At 43.0% G+C, this 27137-nt stretch overlaps 1 protein-coding gene across 1 annotated transcript in view; it reads right to left on the reverse strand.

Moving 5' to 3' along the window:
* Positions 1-27137, reverse strand: part of LOC117476303 (netrin-G2) — a 78718-nt gene that overhangs the window by 41216 nt on the left and 10365 nt on the right. Inside the window, exon 3 of the mRNA XM_034122713.1 lies at positions 19656-20299. Within this exon, the coding sequence (XP_033978604.1) occupies positions 19656-20299 (644 nt within the window). The remainder of the gene's footprint in view (positions 1-19655; positions 20300-27137) is intronic.

Raw genomic sequence — 27137 nt, forward strand, 5'->3', positions numbered from 1 at the left:
TCTCAGGAGCCAAGCCTGGAGAGGTTGGCCCAGAGTGGGTAACGCCCCTATTGCACCTGCTTCCTGAGACAGCGCTCCCCAGACCTGAGGAATCGCTCAGGGCTGGCCCACCATCATCTGTGTTACCCCCGCGTTACCACGGCGCCAGGCGGCGATCTGGGGCCACCAGGATGATTGACAGCTGTTCCCGCCTCACCCTCTCCAGGAGGGGGGGGGATAAGGTGCAGCGGTGGAAAGGCGTAAAGCAGCTTTCTTGGCCATGGCTCGTGTGCAAACGTGTCGACCCCCAAGGGCGGGTTGTCCCACCGAGCCAGGGAGAACCACAGGGCACAGTGGCTGTTGCGCCAATTGGCGAACAGGTCCACCTCTGCTCTACCGAACTGAGTCCAGACCTGCTTCACCACCTCCGGGTGAAGCCTCCACTCGTCTGGCAGGGGTCCGCCTCTTGACATGAGGTCGGCCCCCCTGTTCTCCCGTCCCGGGATGTGAAGAGCCCTTAGAGACAACACAATCTGTGAAACCCACAGTCACAGGTTCTCTGCTGCGGTCAACCAGGCTATTGAGCGGACTCCGCCCTGCCTGTTGATGTACGCCACTGTGGTGCGGTTGTCGCTCCTTACTAGCACCTGTTTGCCCTGTATTAAGGGTTTGCAGTGCTGTAGGACCAACATCACTGCTTGCAGCTCCAGGAGGTTGCTGTGCCGCCAGAGGCCAGCAACCACCCATAGCCCTTTCTAGACACGTCCCCCCCCCATCCTGTCACTTTCTTTTTCTTTGAAGCGTCTGTGAAGACTGTGATATAGGAGGTTACCTGCCCCAGTGGAGCTCCCCTCTGCAGATTCTCTGGAGACCCCCAGAATCGGAGGTTGCTCTCTACTGAGGGGGGGGATGGCCACCAGACGTCGTTTGTGTCTTAAGATCTAAACGAAGGCCGGTAAACCACATCTGCATGCGACGTGCATGCAGCAGTCCGAGTGGCACTACGGAGTGAGCAGCCGTCATGAGACCCAAAGTCTGCATGATAATCAAAGCTGTCACCGTCGCCCCCTGACGCAGCCTGCAGACTGCCCGCAGCAGGGATGCCTGTCTGCTTTCTGTCAGGGTGACACGTAGTCTGCCTGCATCGAGCATCACCCCCAGATATTCTACCTGCTGGTGAGGTATGGGGGAGCTCTTCTTCCAATTGACCGCAACTTCTTTTTCAACCCAACTTGGTTAGGTGTAGGATCAATTGGGCTGTGTGCAGTATTGCCCATTCCCTGGACCTGGCCATAACTATGAGGTCGTCCCTCATGCCATGGTCCCGCAGCGGTTGCAGCGTCATGGCTGAACGTGCATGGGGATAGGGAGTAGCCGAACGGCAGTCTGTTGTACTCGTAGGCTACCCCCTGGAAGGCAAAACGCGAATACTTTCTGTGCTCTTGGAGCAATTTCGCCATGAAAGTAAGCGTTCTTCAGGTCGATGGTTGTGAACCAATCGCCTGGCTGCACCAGTCTCAGTAACTGTTTCATAGTTAACATATGGAACTTCTTGCATGCAATGTGCTGGTTCAGGCATTGAAGATCCAGAATGGGCCTGAACTCTCCTGTCTTCTTGGGAACCAGGAAGTACAGGGAATAATGCCCCTTCTCTCTGACTTGAGAGTGCACATGCTGAGAGGAAACCTCCTCCTGGGATGACAGATGTGCTTCTCTCCTGCCTCTGAACGGAGGAGGGATGCTGCAAAACTGGAGTGAATAACCCAGTCTCAGTGTCCTGTCCATGCGCTCTGTTAATACACCACTGATTTTCCATTCCCCATAACATTGTGTTAGGGGATGTGCAATCAGCTGCGGCGCCGCAGCTATGAAGCTGTGGTACTCTCTGGTGGCCCACTCCGCCGTCAAACCCTCCATAAAAGGAAGTTTGACCCATGGGGGGCTGACACAGAAAGGGCCGTTTTTCTATAATGTAGTTTCCACTCAGAGAAAAAAACAGCCGATTTTTAACTGAGGTCCCTGAACGCACCACGGCATGCTCCCGTGAGAGCGCGCGCTCCACCATAATGCTGTTTTCTCTTAGAGAGAAATAAGCATTAATCGGAGCTTCTTCTGTCCATGAACGCGCCGCGGCCCGCTCTCAGGGGGGGGCCGCGCGTCGTCATAATGCCGTCTCTTGAAACGGACATTATGGGGAAATGTGGAAAATGTGGAATGTGGAGAGAGATGACTCTTACTCTGGGATAAATGCAATCGTTTTTACCGAATGCATTTTACACACACATATCACTCAAGAACTAGAGTTACACTACGTAACCCACTGTTCTTCTGCGGAGGTCCCTGAACGCACCGCGGCCACTCTCACGGGGGGGGGGGGGGGCGCGCGTCGTCATAATGCCGTCTCCTTGAAACGGACATTATGGGGAAATGTGGAATGTGGAGAGAGATGACTCTTACTCTGGGATAAATGCAATCGTTTTTACCGAATGCATTTTACACACACATATCACTTTAGAACTAGAGTTTACACTACGTAACGCACTGTTCTTCTGCGGAGGTCCCTGAACGCACCGCGGCCACTCTCACGGGGGCCGCGCCTCATAATGGGTGTCCAATTAACATCGTATGAAAGCGGCCTTGCCGATCTCAACGAGACATTATGGGAAAATGCGGAATTGTGGAGAGATATGACTCTTACTCTGGGATAAATGCAATTGGTTTTACTAAATGCATTTTTCACACACAAATCACTCGACTTTGGAGCCACAGCTAAGAAGCTGTAGTGTTCTCTGGTGGCCTACTCCGCTGCCAAAACCTTCCATAAAAGGTTGTTTTGGCATGGGGCCTGACACAGAAAAAGGGGCCGATTTTCTAATGAGGTTCTTGAACGCACCGCGGCAGCTCCCGTGGGGCCGCGGCTCTGTCAACTGCCATCTCTCTGAAACGGACATTATGGTGAAAAATGGAAATGTGGAGAGAGATGACTCTTACTCTGGGATAAATGCAATCGTTTTCACTGAATGCATTTCTCACACACACATCACTCTTTTGACCCCGCACAGTGCTTTGACAGCACTACGGTTTATTCCACTCATGTGCACGCGCCCACCTGCTGGCTCCTATACTGGAGTTTACAGAGGGGGCGGGGAGTGTGGGACAGTGTTCTTTCCGATCCAAAGAGCCCTTCCGTAAACACGGGGGCTCCCAGGAGATCAACACGGTCCTTTTTGAAAAGTGTCATGCGGCGTGATCCCTCACCGGGATACCACACGGCGGCCACGATCAAGCTACAAATAATCGCGCTGATCTGGCGAGGTGGGGGCATCTCCAGCAATGAGCGAGATGCCCAACACACCCGTGTTTATCTGCAGTCGCCCTGTCACGCGGTAGCGTAGCAGAGCTCTTTTCAGCTCCCTGCCCAGCCTGCTGCCCGCTGGGAGCAGCTGCGCTCCGCCGCCATGGTCATCACCTAGGGCGGTGGACCTCCATGGACCGAACCCGGAAGTGCCTGACAACGGCAACCGGAGCCATCCGCCCCGCTGGAATGGCGAACGTGAATGGCACCGCCTCGGCCATATCCTGGTCCCCCAAACACTCTACAGAGGTGGTGGAGATCGGTGCCCGCGATCAAACCAAGGCAGGTGGGGCATGGCCGAGATTCCAGTAATGGTGAGTCCATTTTTCGTTTCTTCTAATCTTCGTACGTTTATTTAACTCTTCGGTTGTCAGCTCGTCTGAAGAGAAAAATGATAGTGGGGCGGCGGCTGGAGCCGCCTTATATACTGTGGGCCTGCGCGCGCATTCAGGTAGGCTCGCCCCGATTGGCCGGCTACGTTTACGTAAATTCAGTAGGTGAAAGCACGCACAGCATGATAGAGAGTAGTACCCATAGAGTCCAGTAGAGGGCGGAGCCTGTGAGAGATATAACAGATCTCCATATTTGAGAGGCTGAAAACAGCTTTGTCTTCCATGAAAAATGACTTAAATGATTGATAAATTATCAAAATAGTTGGGAAATAGTTTATTATTTATACTAATTATTGCAGCGATTAACACAAATGTAATGTGAAAAGTTGAAACCATCAGTGGACACACTAGAAATGGACATTACAGTGGAGTAAATGTCTTAAAATGTCTTGTGATGTCAGTCCAAAACCTCAAGATACTAATTTGAATATAAAATAAAACAGAGAAGGCCGGAAAAATGCATATTTAAGAGGTTGAAGCCTACAAATATGACGAGGAAACTTTAAACGATTACCAAACACTGAGAATTGGATATAAAGGGAATAGATGAGACATCTTGTGCCCAGTATTAAAACAGAAAGGACATTTTATTTGTTCTGGATTCCTCAAAGAGGGAGTAGGAGTAGATGTCATTTTAACAAGCCAGTTTAATTTTTTGTGGGAGAACCATATCAGTCATAAAACATGTCTGGAGGTGATATTTAAGTACGTCCATTAATTCTAATCTGATTGGCGGAGGGCGGCCTGCAGGAGTGTGTGTGCCAAGCGCAGTGGGAAGCGACGTAGCGAGGAGTGTGTATGTGTGTAGCGTGAAGCCGGATCATTGATCAGCAGCACGCCTTATTGGCTTCTGCTGAAGTCTTTATCACCGCGTCCCCTCCCACTTCCTCCCTCGCCTCGCCTCGTAAATTCACAGCGGCTAATTGGACATGACTGCGTTTATGTTCCAGCTTCATACATTTCTTTCTCTGAAGGGAGAGGATCGATTTTCCTGGAGTGCAGCCTCCCGTATAGCGTGAGTCTCTTCAAACGTTGGACCCTTCCCCTCACCTTGTTTTTCCTCCCTCCCCTCAATCCATCCCTTTCTCCCACATGTGTTTGTTCCTTCTCCTCCCTCCAGACTAAACGAGTAATCTATAAATGACCTCCCCTGAAATCATGGATTACACGGCGCCTCCTCTCATAACCACAGAGGTGTGTACACACATCACATACACATTTTTTAAACTAATCCCTCCACTCAAGCTTATTATGTCATTATCTGATAAAAGTTGAAGTGATTATCTAAAGACTCATGTTGACACTAGTTTTCCATTTTCATTCTCGAGTCATTTTGTATCCAAAGATTGAATTCCCTCCAACACTACTTTATTTGAGCTTATTCTTACTTCTCTTGAACAGGACCCAATGCAGAGCTTTACAGTAAGCTTTACACTTTGTGAAGTGCAATCAAAGTGATGTTTGTTCCACAGAGGACTTCATTTCACTTAGTTCTGTGGGTGACACTTTTGTATCTAAAGATTGAGATCCTCCCTCTTCTAATAAATGTGTTTTTGCTTATTTTTACTTCTCTTGGATGTTTGACCTTCACTGTGCAGGATGATGTATGTGCACAGTTTCACACCAGAAGGCTTTTCACACATTAATCTGCTGAAGGGGGGAATGTATCTGTCCTCGCATTAAATCTAAATTTAAGATGTGGACGTACAAGCGGGATTTTGTGACATCACACCTAGTTTGACAGCAAGTTGTGGTCGAGTATGCAACTATAGGACTGCACCTTGCTTTTTTCATCATCGTTTAGTTAGAGAAGGAACTTTGGGATTGTATCCTTTGCAGACAATGTACATGCACAAACACCTATATTACACACTGCAGGAAAGGGAAAACCCTTAAAAGCACAATAGGCCTATTTAAATGTGAGGGTTTTCAGTCTAAAACCCAAAGATATTCAGTGTTATATGATTTATATGAAAACAAAAACATCAGGAAATCTGACTGTTGACTTCAAAATACAATTTTAAATACATTTTTTAAGATTTCATGTTGTTTAGCTCTCCTATCTTTTTATAGTTTTTCAATTTTCTATCTTTTTTTCGGGGGCTTATCAAAAACGCCATCTGAAAGACGGGAAATACTTTCAACTGGAGATCCAAGGCCCCCAAAGGGACTGTGTGTTGGGGGTCTCCACGACACACACACACATTCATTCACTCATTATATATGCTCAATATTGAGAGGTAGCTGAATGCAAAGTGGGTTTCCCGACTTTGTTCGTGAGCTTTAAGTCGTAATTTGTATATTCAACATGGACTCTACAAAGAGCTGTGTTGTAGTTGCGTATAGCATTAAAACTAAATGTTGATTGCTGTTTCCGACTAGAAGGGATGTTCCAGTGGATTTTCCCTGTTGAAAACTTATTTTCCAGTTTTTTTTACACACAACATGAATTCAGCATCAATAGCCTATTTTGTTTCTTCTGTTTCTTAAACTACACCATAATGCTAACTTCCTCAAAAATGTGGCTTGTAGTTATCCGTAATTCTGCTAACAGACAGACGTAAAGGCAACAGTGAAAAACAAACACACACGTGCACTCACTAAACATGTTCAATGTTGAGAGTTCACTGGATGTTTTTGTTTTTTTAGAAAAAATTAAATTGTCCAGAAAAATACATCTTAAATTATTCAAAGCTTAGCAATGACCTTGATTGTCATTGCAATCTACACCCTGTGTGTTTCTTCTGTGTGTGTGTGTGTGTGTGTGTGTGTGTGTGTGTGTGTGTGTGTGTGTGTGTGTGTGTGTGTGTGTGTGTGTGTGTGTGTGTGTATGTGTGTGTGTGTGTGTGTGTGTGTGTGTGTTTGTGTGTGTGTCTTCTATGCAGTGTAAGGGGATGTGTGACCTCCCTAGTGTGTATGTGGGCTGATTCATTATATTAGCACAATTTGCGCTGAGTTTAAACGTGTGGATGGAGATAGAGACAGATACTGTGTGTGAATAAGCGTACGAGTAAATTATTTAAACAGGATACAGTAAATGACTGTTGCGTGCAGTCCTGAGAGCTTCTCTCTGATTGGACGGTTTCATCTTGTAAAGAGCAGCAGCAGACAGAGTTAGGCCCACTTTAATACTAATTAATACGCAGCTTTCGGAGGATTTTGTCACCCTCCCTGTTTTCTGTGATTCTCTACATGAGAAATGGAAACAAATTGTAGATGACTTTCTCTCTCACTGAAACAGAGGGTGTCACTTTATTGTATACTGTAGGTCCTATATTGTTGAAAGTAAGTGCTTATAAAATGCTGTTAAAGTATCTAAATGCTTGATCCGTGTCCAAATGCTCACAGCTAGTATCTACAAAATATGCCTTTTTAAATGAATCGTCAAAACAATATATTTATTATTACACAGTGTTAAACATCAACTAAAACATCCCAGTTTATTTCTGGTTGCTGTGAATGACCTCAGCTGACAGGAAGTAAACATGGAGCATATTAACGTACTATTTAATTGAACCGTTTTAAAACGGAGCATAAGTTTGTATACAGAGATTTGAAACAGCATACATTTTTTTTTTCTACATTAAAGCATTTAAACATGTTATTTAAGAAACCCAAGGTATAAACTGATATGAACCTGGGATTGAGTTTAATATGTGACCTTTTAAGAAGTGGCTCTATAATTTCGTTTCCGGAGTTTAGTTGGAGAATATTAGATAGTTGTGTGTATCTAAAGCATATATTTTCAACTGTTTTTGGCTCTTTTGACTGTCACTTTTTATTTGTTATTTCTGATTGGGCAAAAACTATTTCTGTTGATTAGAAGCTCAAAATTAAATGCTTTACTTTTTCATTCCGCTTCAGAAAAAAAAAACTGTGTGAATAGAAACAGTGCTTTCAAAAAGTTCATACATTTTCTAGTTTTCTATGCTTGTAGCTACATTACACTTAAAGGTCCCATGTCATGGCCATTACTACTGATCATAATTCCATTGTTGAGGTCTACTAGAATAGATTTACATTGTTCAATGTTCCAAAATCACATTGGTTTCTCATACAGCATCTCTGTATAGTATGTGTATTCACTCTCTGTCCTAAACGCCTTGTTGGAGCTCCTGCCCCCCCCCCCCCCCCTCCCTATGAGCCCACTGTGCTCTGATTGGTCAGCTCGCCCACTCTGTTGTGATTAGTCAACCACCGTTACAGCTGGACATCAGTGTTTATGTGTTACAATGGCGTTTGTTAGCAACCAGAAAATGACACCAGTAATGACAAACAGATGAGAATGCTGCGTGGGGTCTGGGTGCCGTGTTGGCGCGGACAGTGTGAGGTGGATTACTGGTGTCGTTTCCTGGTTGCTGCGTGGCGTCTGCGTGCCATGTTAGAGGACACCGCGGAGCTCAGGCTAAGCTCCGCGGTGTCCGCTAACATGGCACTTGGTCTATATCCAGCATCCAGGGAAACACAGCGGGAAATCCACCTCACACTGTCCGCTCCGGGGGCCTCACGGGGCGGACTCGTGAGCTCCGTAATGTCCCGCTAACATATCCAGCATCCAGGGAAACACAGCGGGAAATCCACCTCACACTGTCCGCTCCGGGAGCCTCGCGGGGCGGACTCCTGAGCTGCTCGGGAGTCCACCCTGGCAGAGGGTGTTCCTATTGTTCTATAGCTGTGTGCCAATTGGTCCATTTGGACTTAGTGACGTCAATAGGCCCCGGAAGAGAAAAATGGAAAAAGACAAATCTCCAACGAGGCGTTCTGGGGCAGCATAGACAGGTATTTTCTGTGTTAGAGTTTTACTCGCTACAAGGTGTACTTTGAGGGTTTGTGACTTTGCAGACCGTTTACATGCAGAAAAAGCTACATAACACACAAGGGGACGGGTAATAACCAGAAAAGCATATGATGGGACCTTGAACAAATCCAATAGATATCCTATAATGAATGTTATCAAATATAAATCCATCCACTTTTAATTAAACATTACATTACTGACCACTGTTGTGTGTGAACCTTATTAATTTGTCCACATAGGACATTCTAATGGCATTTGGCACCTCATGGGTGGTAATTAAAAACTGTTCACACCACTTGTAGAATCTTGGAGAAAGATGGATTCGTATTTAGGTGCTGCTTGTCATATTGAAAATGTATTAAATGGATATGTTAAACTTTGAAAGTAGCTTGGACAACTAAAACAACAAAAAAATACCTTGATATCAATCCATTTGCTTTAATTTATGCATGGACAGAAAATATGAAATGTTTTAGCAGTATTGTGACGCATAAACAAGAAGCAGCCATGTCATTTTATCTGAGTTCTTGCACTAAAGAGACCTTCTTCACCTGGCCTGAGATCAGTGTGTTACAGAGCTGGATATTAGACTGTACCCTCCCTGCAGAGCTCTTACTGCAGCTCGTTGCGTTTTAATGAACACTACAGCAAGGAGTAAAACCTGGGGAGGGGGAGAGGGGGGGTCATTATTATACATCCTTCTATATTTAAGATATGACCACAAGGAGAAGTAAAAGAGAGTTGGGAGAAATGTAAAAGTGATGAAGAGACAGAAACTCTGCGGCGACAGGGGGTTTATGGGAGGTTCTTCCTGTTGTGCAGACCCCCACAGAGTGCTCGGACCCCCAGGGGCGATACGGATATCTTTGTAGGATCTTTGTCTTTCGTGTGTGTGTGCGTGTGTTTATATCAAAATGAAAAACTTTGGAAGTGGGGAAACAGAATACATTCAGGGGACAATATGCCCGCCACAAGAACTTTAGAGACACACTTTTGAACCTTTAAAGTGTGAAGCCTTATTATAAACTGTAAAGGTACCTTGGAGAGCGCTTACTTCCCACAAGGACAATGCTGCATTCACATGCTCGTCAAAAGGTCCCACTTCTTGGTGTGTTCATGAACTTTAAAGAGGCCCTATTATGCTTTTGGGGGTTTCCCTTTCCTGTAGAGTGTTAGGTTTGTGTGCATATAAAAGGCTAAAGGCTAAAATCCCCTCCAGAGGGAGTTTCTCTCCCACACACTCCCCCCCCCCTGCCTGAAATGCCTACATTGGACTCCTTTGTTTACTTCTGGAACATAGTGACATCACTACGTAAAATATGGGCTTCTATTGGCTAGTGCTCCAATACATTGTACGTGATAGGCTAAGGGGTGGGACATGTCTTGTCCTCTCATAACAGACCTGACCAGCTAACCAATCAGAGCAGACTGGGCTCTGGTTTCAGACAGAGGGTGAAAAGAGGTGCTGCAGCACAGGCAGTATGAGACATGTCACAGTAGAGACACTAGATACTGATATACACCTGAACATGAGCATATCAGGGCCCCTTTAATCATCGTTTTTACATAATGTTCAACTTCATACAAGATGTTGTATCCTGATCTGCTTCATCATGTTATGGGTTCTTCCTTTATATGCTACACCCTAACAACAACTTCCGTACAAATTGGGCCAGCAGTTTCCATATAGTCTTACAATCCAACAGACAAACCAAACAGAAACATCATTTCCTTCTTGCCAGAGGTATTTAGCACATCAACACACACACGCATTCCTTCATCCATGGACCCTGTTTTTCACACAAACACAACATTACATACTTTTGCTCTTAGCTGCATGTCCTCTCATTTGAAATATAACCTAATTTGTAGATAGTCTCCCCAAATTCAAGCTCATACACACTTCCATTATGTGTGTTTCCTGCACTATGGTGTGTGTATTAGTGTCTGATTCCAGTGAGACTCAGTGGAAGGGCGAGATGCCCGGGGAAGAGGAGCCGAGCTGGGATCAACCAGAGGACAGGGGTTAATATAATTATCCTGCAAAAACCTTGAGACTGAAAGAACATCATTAGTCATAAAGAGGGGAGAATTGCCCGAGCCGCCGGCTAGAGGACGAGAAGGAGAGCTTCAAAAACACACCAGTGCAGTTAGCAAGACAATTAGTACAAGAACTCAAACTTGGGGGTCTTTGTGTGAAAAAACCCAGAGAGGACAGTGTTTACCCATGCCCTGAGCTGCAGCAGAAAACACGCCTCGCGTGCTCACAAATTATGATATTTTACTCAATATAAGTGAATTACTTGTGGTGAAACTGTTTAGAGATTACATTAATATATGAACTGAACACATAATGATACTCTTGTGTAGCTAGGGCCCCACATTATTTAGTAATTAATGAAATGACATCTGGTTTGTGCAGATTTAATATGACGCTGTAGCGAATGAAGGACTTCATATCTTTTTGTGAATGGTCTTGGTGGAAAGCAATTGAACGGATGGGTACAGTAATAAAGCAGGTTTTTCAGACGTGTGCCATTTAGGGCCAAGAGTAGAGTTATTCCCAAGAGCAATTCAATGATCAGCTATAAAGTTCAATCTGTCGATGCAGATCTTCAGCAGGTGTTGAATCTCACTCAATTGTCCTGTCTGGTCCAAGATAATGTATCACACTGATGAGATGTGCTGCACCTATGTGGGAATGATTGGAAATTACTTGGGAAAATGGGAAACATGCTAGGCTAAAAACAAGCCTCAACTGTTCGGCTTTTGATGTAGCTCAAAAACTGACATCCTGGGAAAAATGTGATCCAATTTTGAACAAGAGAAGCTGCAGAAATAATTAAATAGAATATATGCTAGGATCCACCAAAGTGAGCAATGATATAAGATTAGGAAATCCTGCAAGATGTCAGTTTTTGAGCTACGCTAAGGGCCAAAACCGTAAGGCTAGTTTTTAGCATAGCATATTACCAGAAATGCCCCTTTCCTGTAGTGTGTTTTTATAGGTTTTTACGCATGTAAATGGGCTCGATTCCCTGTGTTCCCTCCAGGGGGAGTTTCTCTCCAACACACTTCCCCCCATGCCTGATACTCCTCCATTGGACTCTATTTGTTTACTTCTGGAACATAGTGACATCACTCACGCTTCTATTGGCTAGCGCTCCAACACATTGTACGTGATAGGCTAAGAGGCGGGACATCTCTAAGTGGTTGACCAATCACAACAGAGCCAGCCAGCTAACCAATTAGAGCAGACTGGGCTCTGGTTTCAGACAGAGGGTGAAAAGAGGTGCTGCAGCACAGGCAGTATGAGAAAAATAAAGAGATTTTTGAACATTAAATACACTAAATACTAAATACAAAAATACAAATGAACATGAAAACTAGCACAATATGTCCTCTTTAACCAATGACTCAACTTGCCAAGGAGAAATGTACTTCAGACTTTAACCAAATGACCCATGTCTGCTTTGAAGATTTCATTAATTTGCTCCGTATTTCGTGTTTTGTTCCTCACTCATTATTACAAAAATGTTATGTTTTCATTTCAAAGTGTTTCCAAACTTTACGACGCCCAACACGACATCACCTGCTGTCTTGATTAGTTGGACTAACAACTTTCTCCTCCTCGGCCCACTGTGGGACACTGTGGTAAAAGTGAAAATCTCTGACATCAAAAACTGACTGATCACAGACGCAGTTTGTTTCTTGTTCTCACACATGGACTGATTTTCCGTGTGTCACACAGATGAGTTGTTTATCTGCTTCCATCCATGCCTCTAATGACAGCGGCAGTAGAGTCTCTCGGTGTGTTTTTGAACACACCATGCCTGTAATAATGCTATACTAATTAATGTGGCAGACTGAGAACAAACCATCTTTCCAAGGACACCCTCCCTCTACCTCATGTTCTCCCACTTACAATTCCCAGCATGCTTTTCAGCTTTAAAGCACGCTTGCGGTATCAAGAGATTCCCCTCTCACCAGATGCTGGGTAAGGTACAGAGCAGATTTCTTCATTGTATTTGTGAATTTAAAAGGATATTTATGGGATGAGTAAGAGGAGGGGTGGGAAGGTGGAGGAAGAAATCTATTGAAGACGCAGGGGATGAAAACAGAGACGTTCATCTGTGAAACAAAAGACAGGGAATGAAAGGAAAACAGGCAAAATCGCTGACTTTAGCTTTCTTTCCCTTCTGAGGGGAAATAAACTGTGATTATCAAATCAGTTACAACCATTGTGTCATAAATCATCTCATATGAGCGGAACAATGACACTTTCCTCATTGCGGTCCCTCAGCTTTCTGCATGCCTTTCTTTTCTGGGGAGTGCTCATGAATGATTTAAAAAGTGATCTGTTTCCGAACCTCCGAGGAAGAGGAGCTCGGAGAGGAGGAGTCTGAACTGTGTGTGTGTGTGGGGGGGGGGGGGGGGGGGGGGGGGGGGAGCACGCATGACGGTTTTCCTGCGAGAACACACACTTTATCACACATCAAGCATGGATAGTATATTTCATTCATGAGGGAAAAGGGGGCAGCATTCAAGTGCATAGCGGTTTTCTCATGAAACAGAATAGACCGGGGTGAAAATGCAGAGCTTATGTGGGGAGACTGTTCCTCTGCTCTGTGGTGGCCGTGTGATCCTGAGAATAATATTTACAGAGCAACACACCTCACATCATTCATCACAAAATCACAAACCCCGGCTAGTCCCATGAAACTTGGAGTTAATCCATCATCTGCCTCCCTCTTTTCTTTCTCTCCCTCTCCCCCTGATCCAGGCTTACACCTAGCATCCTCTCACCTTCACTCTGCGAAGGACACAAAAGAAAACTTTGGTGTAATTCAAAAAATAGTGGTGACAGTCTCCAAAGTCACTAAGACACAAAAAGACTGGAGGCTCCAAAAATGGAGCAGAGATTAAACATGTGTTCTCCGGTGAAGATGATGGACAAGCCTGGAGGCCACAGAGCGTCCTCACTATCTGCCCTCACCCTCACTCAGGCTTCCAGTAAAACAATAATCCTTTGTAACAGGTCACCATTCAGTCTAATTAGTCCATCCTTCAGGAAACAGAATGGCTGCTGAAGCACATATCAGGGTTACTCAAGGTTTCTGATTTGCAAGTTTAATTGAGAATTTCCTCTTACAATTTAAATGATAGTTTGTGTTTGTTTCTAGTTAGACCGACACCACATAGAAAAAGCCCTATTTCAAGGAGTCAGCAGGCAATGACAGAATCAAACAGTCAATAAAGGTTTATGTTATTGGAGTTGGACCTTGACTTGAGACATAATATGCTCATTTTCAGGTTCATATTTGTATTTGGTGTCTCTACTGTGAAAATTGCAATTGTTTTACTTTTGCTGCTCTGGCTGTCATGATATAACCACACAGACATAAACAGTATAAGACCACCTACAGAAAGAATATAGAAGTCATAAAAACAGCTTTGACTGTTTTCTCTGTGCAACATGTAAATCAGCAGCAGTAAAGTTTTGCTGCCAGTCTGTTTCAGTGTGTGAGGAGATGGAAAGCTTAAAGCTCTCAGCAGCACATTAGCTGTGTCAGCGGGGGGGGCAGGATGGCACAGAGAGAACCAGACACACGACGGATAAATGAGTCAAGCAGGCATGAAACAACATGACCATGTAAAAACACACTGAATATCATTAGCATTCATACGGCTTGTTTTTCTGCCTGATCTGCCTCTAATGAATTTTCAGTACTGGAAAAGAATAAGGTGTTGATAAAAGATTTAGAAAAGACTGGGCCCATATCTGGGACAAATGTCGTCAGGGGTTAAAGCACACAGAACAAAATCCCTTTATTGTTTCTTAAAGTTAATGTTGTATTAATATATGTACTAATGTGTCCTCATATTTAGCCAGGCTGTCTGCTGTAGGGGTGAACATGTTGATATTTTAGTTAGTAGGATTACCACTTTTGTATAGACTGAAATATCTTGGAGATGGAGTGGCACACAATGTAGTTTCAGACATTCATGTTTTTTCAGATGATGAATCAAAATGACGTTGGTGATCCTGAGCAAAAGCATGAAGCTGACATTCGTAGGTTTGTGTATGTCCTAAAAGTAATTAGATGCATTGTAATAACTTTGGTTACTCATGTTTCTGATACTCTGGCCAGTACTGACAGTTTTGACAGATTTGCATGTTAGCCTTTAGCTTAAAGCACCACTGTACAAACAGCTCACAGCCTATTCAGAGCTGCTACCATCACCGTAGACACTTAATTGTGTTACAATTTACAATAGAAGTTGTAAAAAGTGGAAATTACATTTGTTAATTCCTAAACTATAAAGAAATAGGACTATAATCATTAAAGTAGTCAAATAAATTCACTCCAGTTTGCTCAGAATTAATACTAGCTAATGTTTTTTTTTCTAGTTGTGGCTTGGCTGGAAAAGAACATTTCATTTTTCATGGTTTGCTCTGCAGTTTTACAGTCAATTAGGAAAACTAATACAAATGTACTGCCTTTTTTTATAAACTATTAATAAGATTAAATACAAATGTACATTTCTTGTTCATACGTTCAAATGTGAATTTCAATGAGTCATTCTGAAAAAAGAATCAGTGCTGTAATGTTGCCCATGTGCCGGGCGTTTCTTCCCTCAGCAGACTGATGTCGGGGGAGTAAGACTCACTCATACTTGGCTTCTCTTAAATGTCATTCTTCCCCCGTCAGCCAATCAAATCAAACAGAGAGGTCGGGGAGAAGAAGACCTGATGCTGCAGCGATTACCAGCCGGGAGAGGAAAACTTCCCTCATGCTGCTCCGTCTCCTGCTCTCGTCTTGGCCCTAATCCACTTAGTTGGCTCTTCCTGAGCTTACAGCCTTTCCTTTATTCCATTATAAAGACCCACCGTACGACCTGCTGCTTATTCCATTAAAAAGGGCCCAATCCATGACCCCACGTCTAATCCATAATGCAGACTACAGGCCGGCCTGCAGTCCAGCCACAGTCCGGCTGACAGATGGGACAGAGGGGACAGAAATGGAGGTCCAATGAATGACGGGGAATTTGAGAGCTGCGCTTATGAGTTAAGCTTCCCGGTGAATATGATTTCCCTGATGTAAATGATGATAGAGTTGAGGCTTTGCCACTCTATCTTTGATGGCTGGAGATGGCTTTCACAAGGCCCATCAGTGATATGGAAATGTCCACATCTAAAGGGTTTGAATAGAGCCTGTAAAATGAGCATGGAGCCCGAGGCTTTTCAAAACCCAGAACACCTTGGCTCGGAGTTTGCATTGTAGTCAGTAATGTAGCTCATTACAGTTCACCTTGGCAGAACTTTGCAACACAGTGAGCGATGCTGAATCATACAATAATCGAATAAATCGAATCCAGTTTTACTTTGCCTCTGTTTGACCTTCTCCTCTTTAAAATCTGTGCTGCCCCTCTGGCTGCCCTCTACCTTAAACGCCCTCTCACAAGTGTTTTCATCATGTCCACAAATCTAAATTTGCAACCTCCCTGCGTTTGCACTTAATGGGCTCTCAGGTTACGTATTTATTGATAAAGCAGCACTATTTATCCCTGAGTACCTGGATTACTGCGCACCTGCAGCAGCTCTTGAGAGATTCTGACAATGCAGATAAAAGAGACACGTCCCATAGCAGTAACATCTTACACCGGCTGATGATAAAAAAGGGTCTTTTTTTGGCGTATCCATCCAGGCTCAACTCAGGTCGTTAAGGAGACTTAGCTAATAATAATTACTTTCTCTGGGTTCAGCCAGAGAGCCACAGCTTGAGGCCCGGGGACACACAATACGGCCAGGAAGTGACTACAACCCTCTCTCCATCGATAACACCAGCATATCTCATTACTGCCGCGACCTTAGGTACACTGCCATTCGGTCTTGATCATATAAAACCCATTTCAGCGCCGTGTCCCCGCCGGAGCAGCAGCAGAGAGGAATATTCATTATTCAAATTTTAAGCATTGGAAATCCCAATATGTTACTAAGGCCAGATGAGATGAGATGAAATAGCTTAGCCTTTTGTCCAGGGAACATTGACTAATCGTCTCGCTCCCCCAAAATCAATTTCCCAGCCGTAAGCATCAGACACTCTTGATTGTACTGTACTGTTGAAGACCCCCCACCCACTATCACCTAATACTCCTGCTGGCCGCCCAGAATAACTCATTGATTAGTGATTATGTTACGGGAGGTGTGGGTGGCCGGGGGCGGAAGACGGACTGGCCTCGGTCATCTCCACAGGAGCTAAATCTGGGTCCTCTGTCACCAGATCCAGCACACTGACACTATCTGCAGCCGCCACTAACCACCAGCCTCAGTGAAGAGAGTGAGGAGACACTTTTTTGAGGAGTCGTGGAGTGTTTCAAGCAAAGCGGCACAGCAGGGAATCTGAGACGGATGATAACATCTTAGATATGGTGCACTTGTGGACTGCTAAATAAATGAAATAAGCACAAATATTTCAAAACAGGTTTGCTTGATGATTAAATTAGCTGCTAGTAGTGAAGGTGGAGGTGGAGGGTCTGGCAATGGACTGTTTCACCCCCAAGGTATCGCTGCCTCTCTCTGATTTATGCGTGATGAATTGTAGTGCTATGATGTACATAGAAATAAAAGCCCCCCATTTTTTTTTAAGCAGTTTCCACATTTCCACACTTAATAGTCTCCATTGTTTCAATTTTGTCTGTGTGTGTTTTTTTATAATGATTTGCCAGCTGGTGTACTTCGCATCATTTGATGTTGTATTGTGATTGTTTTGTTTGTAGATGTTGGTTATAACGGCATTCCCGTTGTGAGATTTTGCTCTTTCAGTCCTTGTATCTGATTTTGCCACCAGTGACTTTGGTTGCCAAACCTTTAAAGCCGCAACCAGATCAGCACACACTGACACCAACCACCAGCCCTGTCTCTGGGTGAGGAGAGGAAATTAGGAAAATGAGGAGAGATTTTTTGGGAGTGTTTCAAGCAAAGCGGCACAGCAGGGAATCTGAGACGGATGATCAAATCTTAGATCTGGTGCACTCGTGGACTGCTAAATAAATAAAATAAGCACAAATATTTCAAAACAGGTTTGGTTGATGATTAAATTGGCGTGGCGATGGACTGTTTCACCCCCGGGGTATCGCTGCCTCGCTCTCTGATTCTGTGCTGAGCCTGAAGAGTGGCTGTGATCAATACCTGCAGGCCCTTTCCACAGTGCCAGAGGGCTGTGTGTGTGGTGTGTGTGTGTGTGTGTGTGTGTGTGTGTGTGTGTGTGTGTGTGTGTGTGTGTGTGTGTGTGTGTGTGTGTGTGTGTGTGTGTGTGTGTGTGTGTGTGTGTGTGTGTGTGTGTGTGTGTGTGCTGTGTCAGCATCCACTCAGGACTTCATCAAACAACCCCCCATACTTTGACTCTACACACACATACACACCCACAGTCGCTCATTTTCACTTTCCCTCCTTCTCACACACACCATACCTTACACACACACACACACACACACACACACACACACACACACACACACACACGCTTTCCCGGCCATCCCAACACGGATGTTAAATACCATTCAAATGTCAGCCTCCCGTATTGATTGGAATGATAATTCTGAAAGGTAGGAGAGATGGCTTGTTGATGCTAAGCAGGCGCGTGACGGCCCTGAACATCCTTCACTGTCACAAAGTTGCCCTGTAAGGGTTCCCGGCCCCCCTGGCAGGGAGCGCATCGCGGTGTACGTTAGACCACCGAGGCCGTGCGTTTCTGTCATTAATCATTGTCCTCACGGGCCGAGACACAGGACGGGCAGGATTCATGTTCAGAGAGAGGGGGAGGGTCACTTTAACGCCCCAAGATCAGAGACAGGGAGTGTTTGTGAGCGTGTGTGTGTGTGTGTGTGTGTGTGTGTGTGTGTGTGTGTGTGTGTGTGTGTGTGTGTGTGTGTGTGTGTGTGTGTGTGTGTGTGTGTGTGTGTGTGTGTGTGTGTGTGTGTGTGTGTGTGTTTGATTGTGTTTGCGCCCGTTGGGTTTACCTTTGCATGTTATGTTTGAGAATACATTCTACAACATATAGGCTGCTTTTATTTAGAGTCTGCTAAATGTTTTGTTTAATACTGATTAGTGTTGGCTGGTGTCATTTACATTGACTGATTTTGGCTGATTTTGGTAACTTGAACTGTTTTTTGTCTTAAATGTGACAATAGGCATTGTTTTAAGGGATATTTTTAAAGGATTAGTCCAATTAATCAGTAAACAGACATATATTTTCCACTAGCACCTACTACTGTAGCCATAAAGACAGTTCATCTATTCATATTTTAATCTGTGAGATATTTGCTGCTATCTTTGTTTGTGTCTCTAAAATCTTTAAAACAACAAAACTTGGAAACAATGAATTGTTTTAGCTGTATGTACTTCCTTCTGAATAAATAGTCCTTGTAAAATCCATTTAACTTTAACACCAAAAAAATCCTTAAAATGGGGAATGGTTTACTTTGTTTAGGTTATTGTATGTCACAATATGCGCGATGGGTATAAAAAGATATTGGTTGCAATCTGTGTCAGATTGTAGGAAATCAATCCTAGGCATGTTAAAGTGTGATGAATGCGTGGTGAATCGTAGCTCCATTATGTAATTGGAATAATAGTAAACGAGCGTAGAGCAGCATCATGGTCTCATATAAACCCACAGATTGTTCAGTTTCCATTGTTGCACTTATTCTGTGTGTGCTTTTCGTGGACTTTAATTAAAAAAGGGTGCCTGCATAATGATTTGCCAGCTAGTGTATTTTGCATCATATAAAATCGTATTTTGATTGATTTGTTTGTAGACTTTGGTTATACTGGCATTCCCATTGTGATAATTTGCTACTGAAGTTCTTGTATCTGAATTTTGTGACCAGCGACTTTGGTTGCCAAACATTTTAAAGCTGCAACCGGAATTTCACACAACATTATTATAATCTCACAAAATTATTTAGCCCTCATTTCCTCTTTCTGTACATTCTTGGTATACCTTATTCCAACATGTAACCAAAAACTTTAGATTATATTGCGGCGTTCAAATTTGCTCCAAGTGAAGATAACTGAGGTAGAACTAGTGAACATTCAGCATGCATCTCTTAGCAGTTTGACCCTCACCTGGCAGGTACCTCGATGTTGGAGATGGCGTAGAAGTACTTGAGCAGGTTGTCTCTCTGGACGTAGGTGCCTCCGAGGGCGGGCCTGAGCAGCCTCATCCTCAGGTTGGTGAAGGTGAAGAAGTCCCTCAATCCCTTCATACTTTCCATGCGGGTGTACAGGCTGTCCATGTTCTGCAGCCGCGGCCCCGCGAACACGGAGAAACGCGCCCGCACCTCAAACTTCACGTTCTTGTCGTTCTTGGAGCCGACCCAGCGCGAGTACTGCTCGGTGCAGATGACCCGTGTGATGTTAGCGGGCGAGAGGTCGGCCACAAGTTTGGGCTGCATGTTGAAGGCGTCCATGCAGTCGTCGGCGTAGTACTGGTAGGGCTGCCAGGAGCGCCCGTGGTCCATGGACTTATCCAGAACCATGATGGTGGGGCGGCCGTACTCGAAGGTGACCTGGAAGTCGTCGGAGAGCTCCAGGCTCTTGTTCCAGGACATGCTGATGTTGGCCAGCAGGGGCTCGGGGTGGCTTCTCCAAGTCACCGTCTGCCAGTATGTGAGCAGGCCGGTGCGCTCTTTGTCCTGCATCAGCTGGGGGGGGTGGGCCAGGTCCGGGTTAGAGGCATCGCACTCGTCACTGCACAGATAAGGGTTCTCCTACAAGAGAAAGGGGAAAACAGAGCAATATTGCATCAGTAAGGCTGCTTAGAGATAATACATGTTTTTAAATCATTGAGTCTATTTCTCAGTGTGGTTACTGTACTTACAAAAATGAGACTTATACACTTATACTGTTCAAAAGTTGGGCTCAGAATATTTTTGCGGAGATTTTTTTCTTTGGACCCTCTGCAGTTTACTCACTGGTTAGATTGTAGAGATTTAAACTGTGATTTGTTAGTCCGTAGCATTTCCAGCTAATACTCTCTATCCAATACACTAAAATGACCTGTTTTATTGTGGAGTTTGAAGAAAAGGCGTCCTTTACTCCAAACTGTATAATTTGATGCATATCTTCCACTTTCTCTTGCCAAATCTAGGAGATTTCTTCTTGTTGAACTGGTGCTAAAAGGTATCTTTGTCTCTTTCATCCCTTCACATTGACAGCCTTTTTGAACCCTTGAACATAGTTTTTTTCTCAATGTACAAAACATATAACCAGAGTTGGGTGTAACGCGTTACTGTAATAATATTACTTTTGTCGGTAACGGAGTAGTGTAACGCGTTACTTTTATAATTCAGTAATCACACTACAGTTACTAACATTGCCCCGACACGCGTTACTTCGTTACTTTTATAAAATCAGTCATAATCACACTGACAGACAAGAGGGGTTTCCGCCGCAGGTTTATATGTACGTAATCTGCGCGACTTGCGCGTCCACATCTCCACGTGCAGTGCTGCATAAACATGGCTGAGTCAGCGATAACTTTCGAGGGGTGGAGGTATGCCCATTATTTTGAGTTCGTCCGAAGAATAGACAGGAATGTGACGGTGAGGTGCAAACTGTGTCCAGGCCAGAAGCTGTTATCCACAGCTGCAAACACCACGTCAAACCTCAACAAACACCTGCAAAGAACACATGCTAAGGTGAAGCTAATAGCTAAGGACCCCCGAACCCAGAGTGAGGATGTTGTGAGTGCGCCGCCGCCGACTCCGAAGCGGCACAAATTAGAATTTGGAGGACCGGTAACCAAAGCAGAGATGGACAGGCTTGTAGCATCCTTCATAGTAGAGGTAATGTTGCCCAGTGGAATCACCATCGCATCGTTCAGAGATATACTGCGCAAAATACAGATAGCAGGAGACAGAGGACAGCCATAGTCAGAGCTATCTGGATCAGTCTTATGCGACAATGGAAACTGAACTAAAGAGGACATTTGAAACTTTAGCAGTCTGCGTGACCTGCCTGTAGGGAGGGGCGGCCCGGCCCTGCGAGTAAAGTAACGAGTAAAGTAACGAGTAAAGTAACGAGTAAAGTAACGAGTTACTTTATGTAGAGAGTAACGAAGTAGTGTAATATATTACTTTTTAAAAAAGTAATATGTAATATGTAATATATTACTTTTAAAAAAAGTAATATGTAATATGTAATATATTACTTTTTTTTAGTAACGACCCCATCTCTGCATATAACCAAGTCCTCTCAGCAGATTGACTGTACATAACAAAGCCACAATAGTTGTTGAATGCTAGTAAGTGTTGCTAACTTACTAAGTAACTAAACAAGCTGCAAACTCAAAGACAGATGAACCTGCCAAGGGGACAAAATAAATCTATACCCAGCTTCCAACACTCTTTGTGCATTGTGTTGGTCACATTTCCTGTAAGTACCCACCAGAGCACACAGCAGACCACACAGGGCACTTTCATTATATTTTGCACAAAACACTACAAACCAACAACTGATGCAGTTTTTTGTTGTGAGTTTTTGGTATGTTTGGCAAACAATATATAAGCGTCATATGAACTGATATAATGAAGGTCAGGGTTCATATTTGAGTGTATACAATCTTTTGAGCGTGCATATTTCCCAGAAAAATGGCAATTAATCAAATGACTACAAAGTAATTGCCAGTGAACATGGGTCCCTGCGGCAGTTACCTGCTTTACACATTTGATAATCCAGCCTCACACAGCTCACTTTGTCTAAATGTAATTAAAATGTCTCAATTCCTGGGAGAACCAAATGTCTCGCAGCAAAACGTTTAGCGCTAGAGTGGATTTGTAGATGCAGTCTCTGATAAGGGAAGTAAAAGCTATCTTAAGCAGAGGAATCCCAATTTCTCCTCCTAATCTTTTATGTAAAGTGTGGCTGTACATCTTCATTTCACCATGTCATTTAATAAACCCACAGAGGAAGTCATGTATCTAAATGAGGAGAGCCTTCCTCTCGCCACCAATGCACCAAGGGACAGAGAGCTTAAAAGTAAACTTGCCAAACAGCACAACAGGAAGTGTGAAGGTCAAGAGGATTGTGCATCATCACTGTCTTTGCATAGACAGCAGAGAGCTGCTGCACTTTTAACTCCAGAGAATTGATCCGCCTCTCATAGTGATGCCAAGACTTTCAACCCCCTCTACAGATCTCTGAAGTCAACAGGATTATTCACACACACACACACACACACACACACACACACACACACACACACACACACACACACACACACACACACACACACACACACACACACACACACACACACACACACACACACACACACACACATCCTCTTTCCACCTGCACTAAGAAATGCCTCTTAGCTGATCTCCTTTTCCTAACAAGGAGATTAATTCATTATCAGCTCATACAGATTGCCACGCACCTTCCATGACTTTTTATGGAGAGTTTTCTAACTTTAAAATAAAATCCTTCCCCTCCTTAATTCTGGCTCGTCATATTGAGACATTTGCAGACATTTCAGTCAATTTGATGGAGCTTACTGGTGTAAGCTAGTTGTCTGACATCTTCATCACACACAGAAGTTCAATATTTACAGAATGAAATCCCTGAGATCCTCGCAGCCATCTCTCCTGGTGCTTCATTTGCAAAAAAGCAGCCCTGACGCTGTTTAGATTGTATCACATTCAGAAGTCTCGTTGCGCCCTCAGGATATACTAATTAGACTGATAAGGAGTTATTATTTTGTCTGATAATCAGTGAGTCATTGATTGTACCAAAGGGGTTATTGTTTGTATAAATTGCCAAACTGTACACTTTGTCGAGTAAAGCCACTGGCTTATTTCATTTGCAGCAAACAAACCAAAACTAGTTAGCAAGCAGTTTTCTACTCTAAATACAATTGATCAATTCAATGTAGGTTACTTATTAGCAGCTGATGCCTGTGAAGTTCCTTTTTGTTTAGTTTTTTTACACCAAACTGATGAAATGTTATAGCTGATGTTATCCTTCTTCTTTTCTTTATTGGGAATCCAATAGTCTTTCTAAATGTTACTGCATTCTTAACAAGCTCCTGATGCAGTGCAGAGTGTGTCTTAAAATATCCTCCTTTCTTCCTGCACCTCCACCTCCTTCTTCCTCCCCTTTCTTCTCTGTTTTGTTCCTTTTATTGTTTTGATGTTCGTGATATTACGGCTTCTATTTGTAATGTTTAAGACTGCGACCAGCTCATCTGGAAACACTGTTTGGTAAAGTAATGGAAATAACATAGAAATATCTACACACAATTTTTTTTTACCTGATTAAATAATAACAATTAACAATATAATGTTTTTCCGAAATAGAAAATGGAGAGAAATTATTAAATATGATTAAAATAATGGGTTATTTGCTTAAATTGAAGCTAATGGTAGAAAACTTGGTTTATCACATTGTCAGGTACATACAGTTAAGATGCATGAAAAAGGGAATCTTAAATTTCACAGAAAGCCAACTACCATCACTTTAAATAAGGCCAATACTGTATATCAGTTCTGATCTCTTTTTAAGCCACCAGACTCTATTTACCAAAACGCTCATTTGACCTATAGCAGGACATGTGGATGGTGAATCTTAAATAACCATTTAAAACTGCAAAGTCACACAATAACACCAAACAACTAACCAATCGGTGCAGAGGTAGGCATGTGACCCCTGTGTTCTGCATGTTAAATTGCTGGTTTTGTCAATGGAGTCTGGTGGTGTTGTAGGACGCTTAAGTAGGCTTTAGCTCCCAATTGCAAAAGGCTGTCTGAGGACAAGGTCAAGTGCTTAAAATATCAAAAATAGAGCTAAAACTAACAATTATTTTGATTGTGAGGTAAGCCTTTCTTTAAATTGTACAAAATACGTGTGGCTGTTGCAGTAAGTGCTGTATTGAGCACCTTTGGAATATAACAGCATTTTGAATCCCTAACAAATTTAATGAATGGCTTTCATTTAAAAAGTTAATGAAATGTATTTTATATTCCTCTGAATGATCAAGTTTGATATTAAGCAGTTGAAGATAAATGCAGGCCCTGATGATGATACACTTGATTAATGTGCTTTTTCCCTGATAATGTCTAGAGATTTCTTAACAATATCTAACATTAAACTCAAGGAAGATTTACAAAAATGAAGTCTTAATGGGCGAAGAATCTGGAAATATATAATTGCTATGACTAGGGATACTGACGTTCCACTGAGAATATGAATTACACAAATTGAAGTAACGGATGATATATTATAATGCTTTAAGTTCAGCACAGCAGAATGATATTGCATAATGACTGTTTAAGTGATATTCTCAAAGAAATATATATTTCTGGTACCTCAAAATCATCCATTAAGGCTTTAAAGTTATTTTAAAGTAAGTTGGTATTTGGAAAGGGTTGACAGTGATTGTGAGGATGAGACGTTGAGTGGATATTTTGAGAAGTTTCTATGGATTTTTTCATACTTTCCTATTGTTGCTAACATGAATTCAGGCTTCTACAGTAACCTCCAAAGGCTGTTTGTCCAATACTCAAAGATGCTGGATGCAGTATCACTGTAAACAGCAGTTTCCCCTGTATGATGTAAGCTCTAACGTGAAAGCAATACTGCATAATATCGATGTACAGAGCAAGCACAGATCATATGTCACCGCCCTTTTCAGACGCTCACTTTTCTCACGTCTTATTGCCAGGAAGTGGCAGACAAGCTCTGTATAAAGCCATTGGACTGTACCGGGGGGGGGTCAGTCAAACGCACTCTAGCGGTCTAATAACAAAAGCAAAAGTTACAATCTTTCGAGGCCGAGATTATAAATCATCTGATTTATGGTGACAACGCCGGGTGGGGAAAGTCCAAACAAGCAAACACTGAGCCGGGGCTGAGGGAAGCTGTTCACAAGACGCTGTGATGCTCGGGAAGTAGTGAAGTACTAATACTTCCTTCCTGTACTCACGTAGATTTTTCTGGTATCAGTAGTTTACTCCACTACTTATTTTTCTGACAACTTTTTACATTTGTAATACAAATACCTGTGCTTTCTACTTCTTACATTTTCCAAACAGGCTGGTTACTTTAGTTGTAATCTGTGTTTGGTGGCGTGATTCAACCTAATGTCATGCAGAAAGCACGGCCGGTGTATGTATGACAATGACAGTGACTTTGACTTGAGTAAAGACGTAGAGTTAGTACTTATAAACAAGAGTATCTGTACTTCTATTTGAGTGAAGGATATGTGTACTTTTGCCAACTCTTTGTGAAGAAAAGACTTAAACTACAGTATCCCTGCACTGAAGACTGCAGATAATCTGTCTCCCTCCTTGCTGGAACAACATAGCGTTGTCCTCTATCTGCTAACCCAATTATCTCCCTCCGATAGAGATCACTGTCTGCGCAAACTCATTTAGGATGATAATCTACAACGCTCATAAACAACTGCAGCCGGAAAAGCTAATAAAGATTAGATGAAGGGTACTTTTACTACACTTAGTGGAGAGTTGACAGTAAAGTAGTACCCCCCTGCTGCTTTGGTTCCCTCCATTAGTGCATCCCCCCGACCTTAGTCCAGACACACGTTCACACACAAGGGACAGGATTAGTAGGCTGTTGTTCTGGGGATGACCCTTGACCTACAAATCCTATTGAAAATGATCGCGCTGTCACACTGTCCCAGATACAACACACACTCCGTACAGGTCAGTGTGTTTGCGACAGTGTTTACAGAGGAAGTGTGTGTTTGTGTGCATGTGAATCCACAAACTGCCTTTTTTATTTTGTCGTCCATCAAGCATTGGAATATGCTTTTAGCTGAACTTTTTGCACAAAAGTTTCTTGCACTGCAGAATTTTTTTTATTCTATAATCAGTCTTGTCAACAATAACTTGAACTTAATTTAATTTAAAGTTAAAATGGCTTGTAATATTAAAGTTGTACTGATAAATCTGCTGTATTTATATTTGAGTTGATTGTTATGAGTGTACCTGCAGGCACTGCAGATGGAAATGAGCTAAAAGCCACATCTTCCGTAAATGATCTCATTTCTTTTTGAGATGAATGTATTTCTATGCATGTTCTTTGTTTAATATGACTTAATAACAGTGGTGTAATGTATTGACATTTTACATTTACATTGACCCATACTGCACTTACTCTAAGTACCATTTAGGGTTACTCTATACTCCTACACTACATTTTGGTAGCCAATACTTTACTTTTTACTCTACTACATTTATTTAACACTTTACTAGTTACTTTACATATTCAGATTATAAGCTAATACAAATATAAATCAATTAACACATAAACTATGATTTATTATCTTAGGTCAGGATATAACGCAATAGTATATGAAGTAATACAATTAGTTCCACCTTTACAAGCTTTGATAAACACATTCACGCATCAATAATTGAAATCCAGTAATGCAGTATAAAATATTTTAAAAACAAAGGTCAATGCAATGAATATGTTTTGCCCCTTTTTTTCTCTTTAGGTCAAGAAGCTGCATGTTCATCAGTCTCCTCTGACCTGCAGAGCCCGTAAGGATTATCTACAGCAGAGGTGATACGTATATGCTGTAAT

This window comes from Trematomus bernacchii, unplaced genomic scaffold, assembly GCF_902827165.1.
Source record: "Trematomus bernacchii unplaced genomic scaffold, fTreBer1.1, whole genome shotgun sequence".
NCBI classification, from domain to species: Eukaryota; Metazoa; Chordata; class Actinopteri; order Perciformes; family Nototheniidae; genus Trematomus; species Trematomus bernacchii.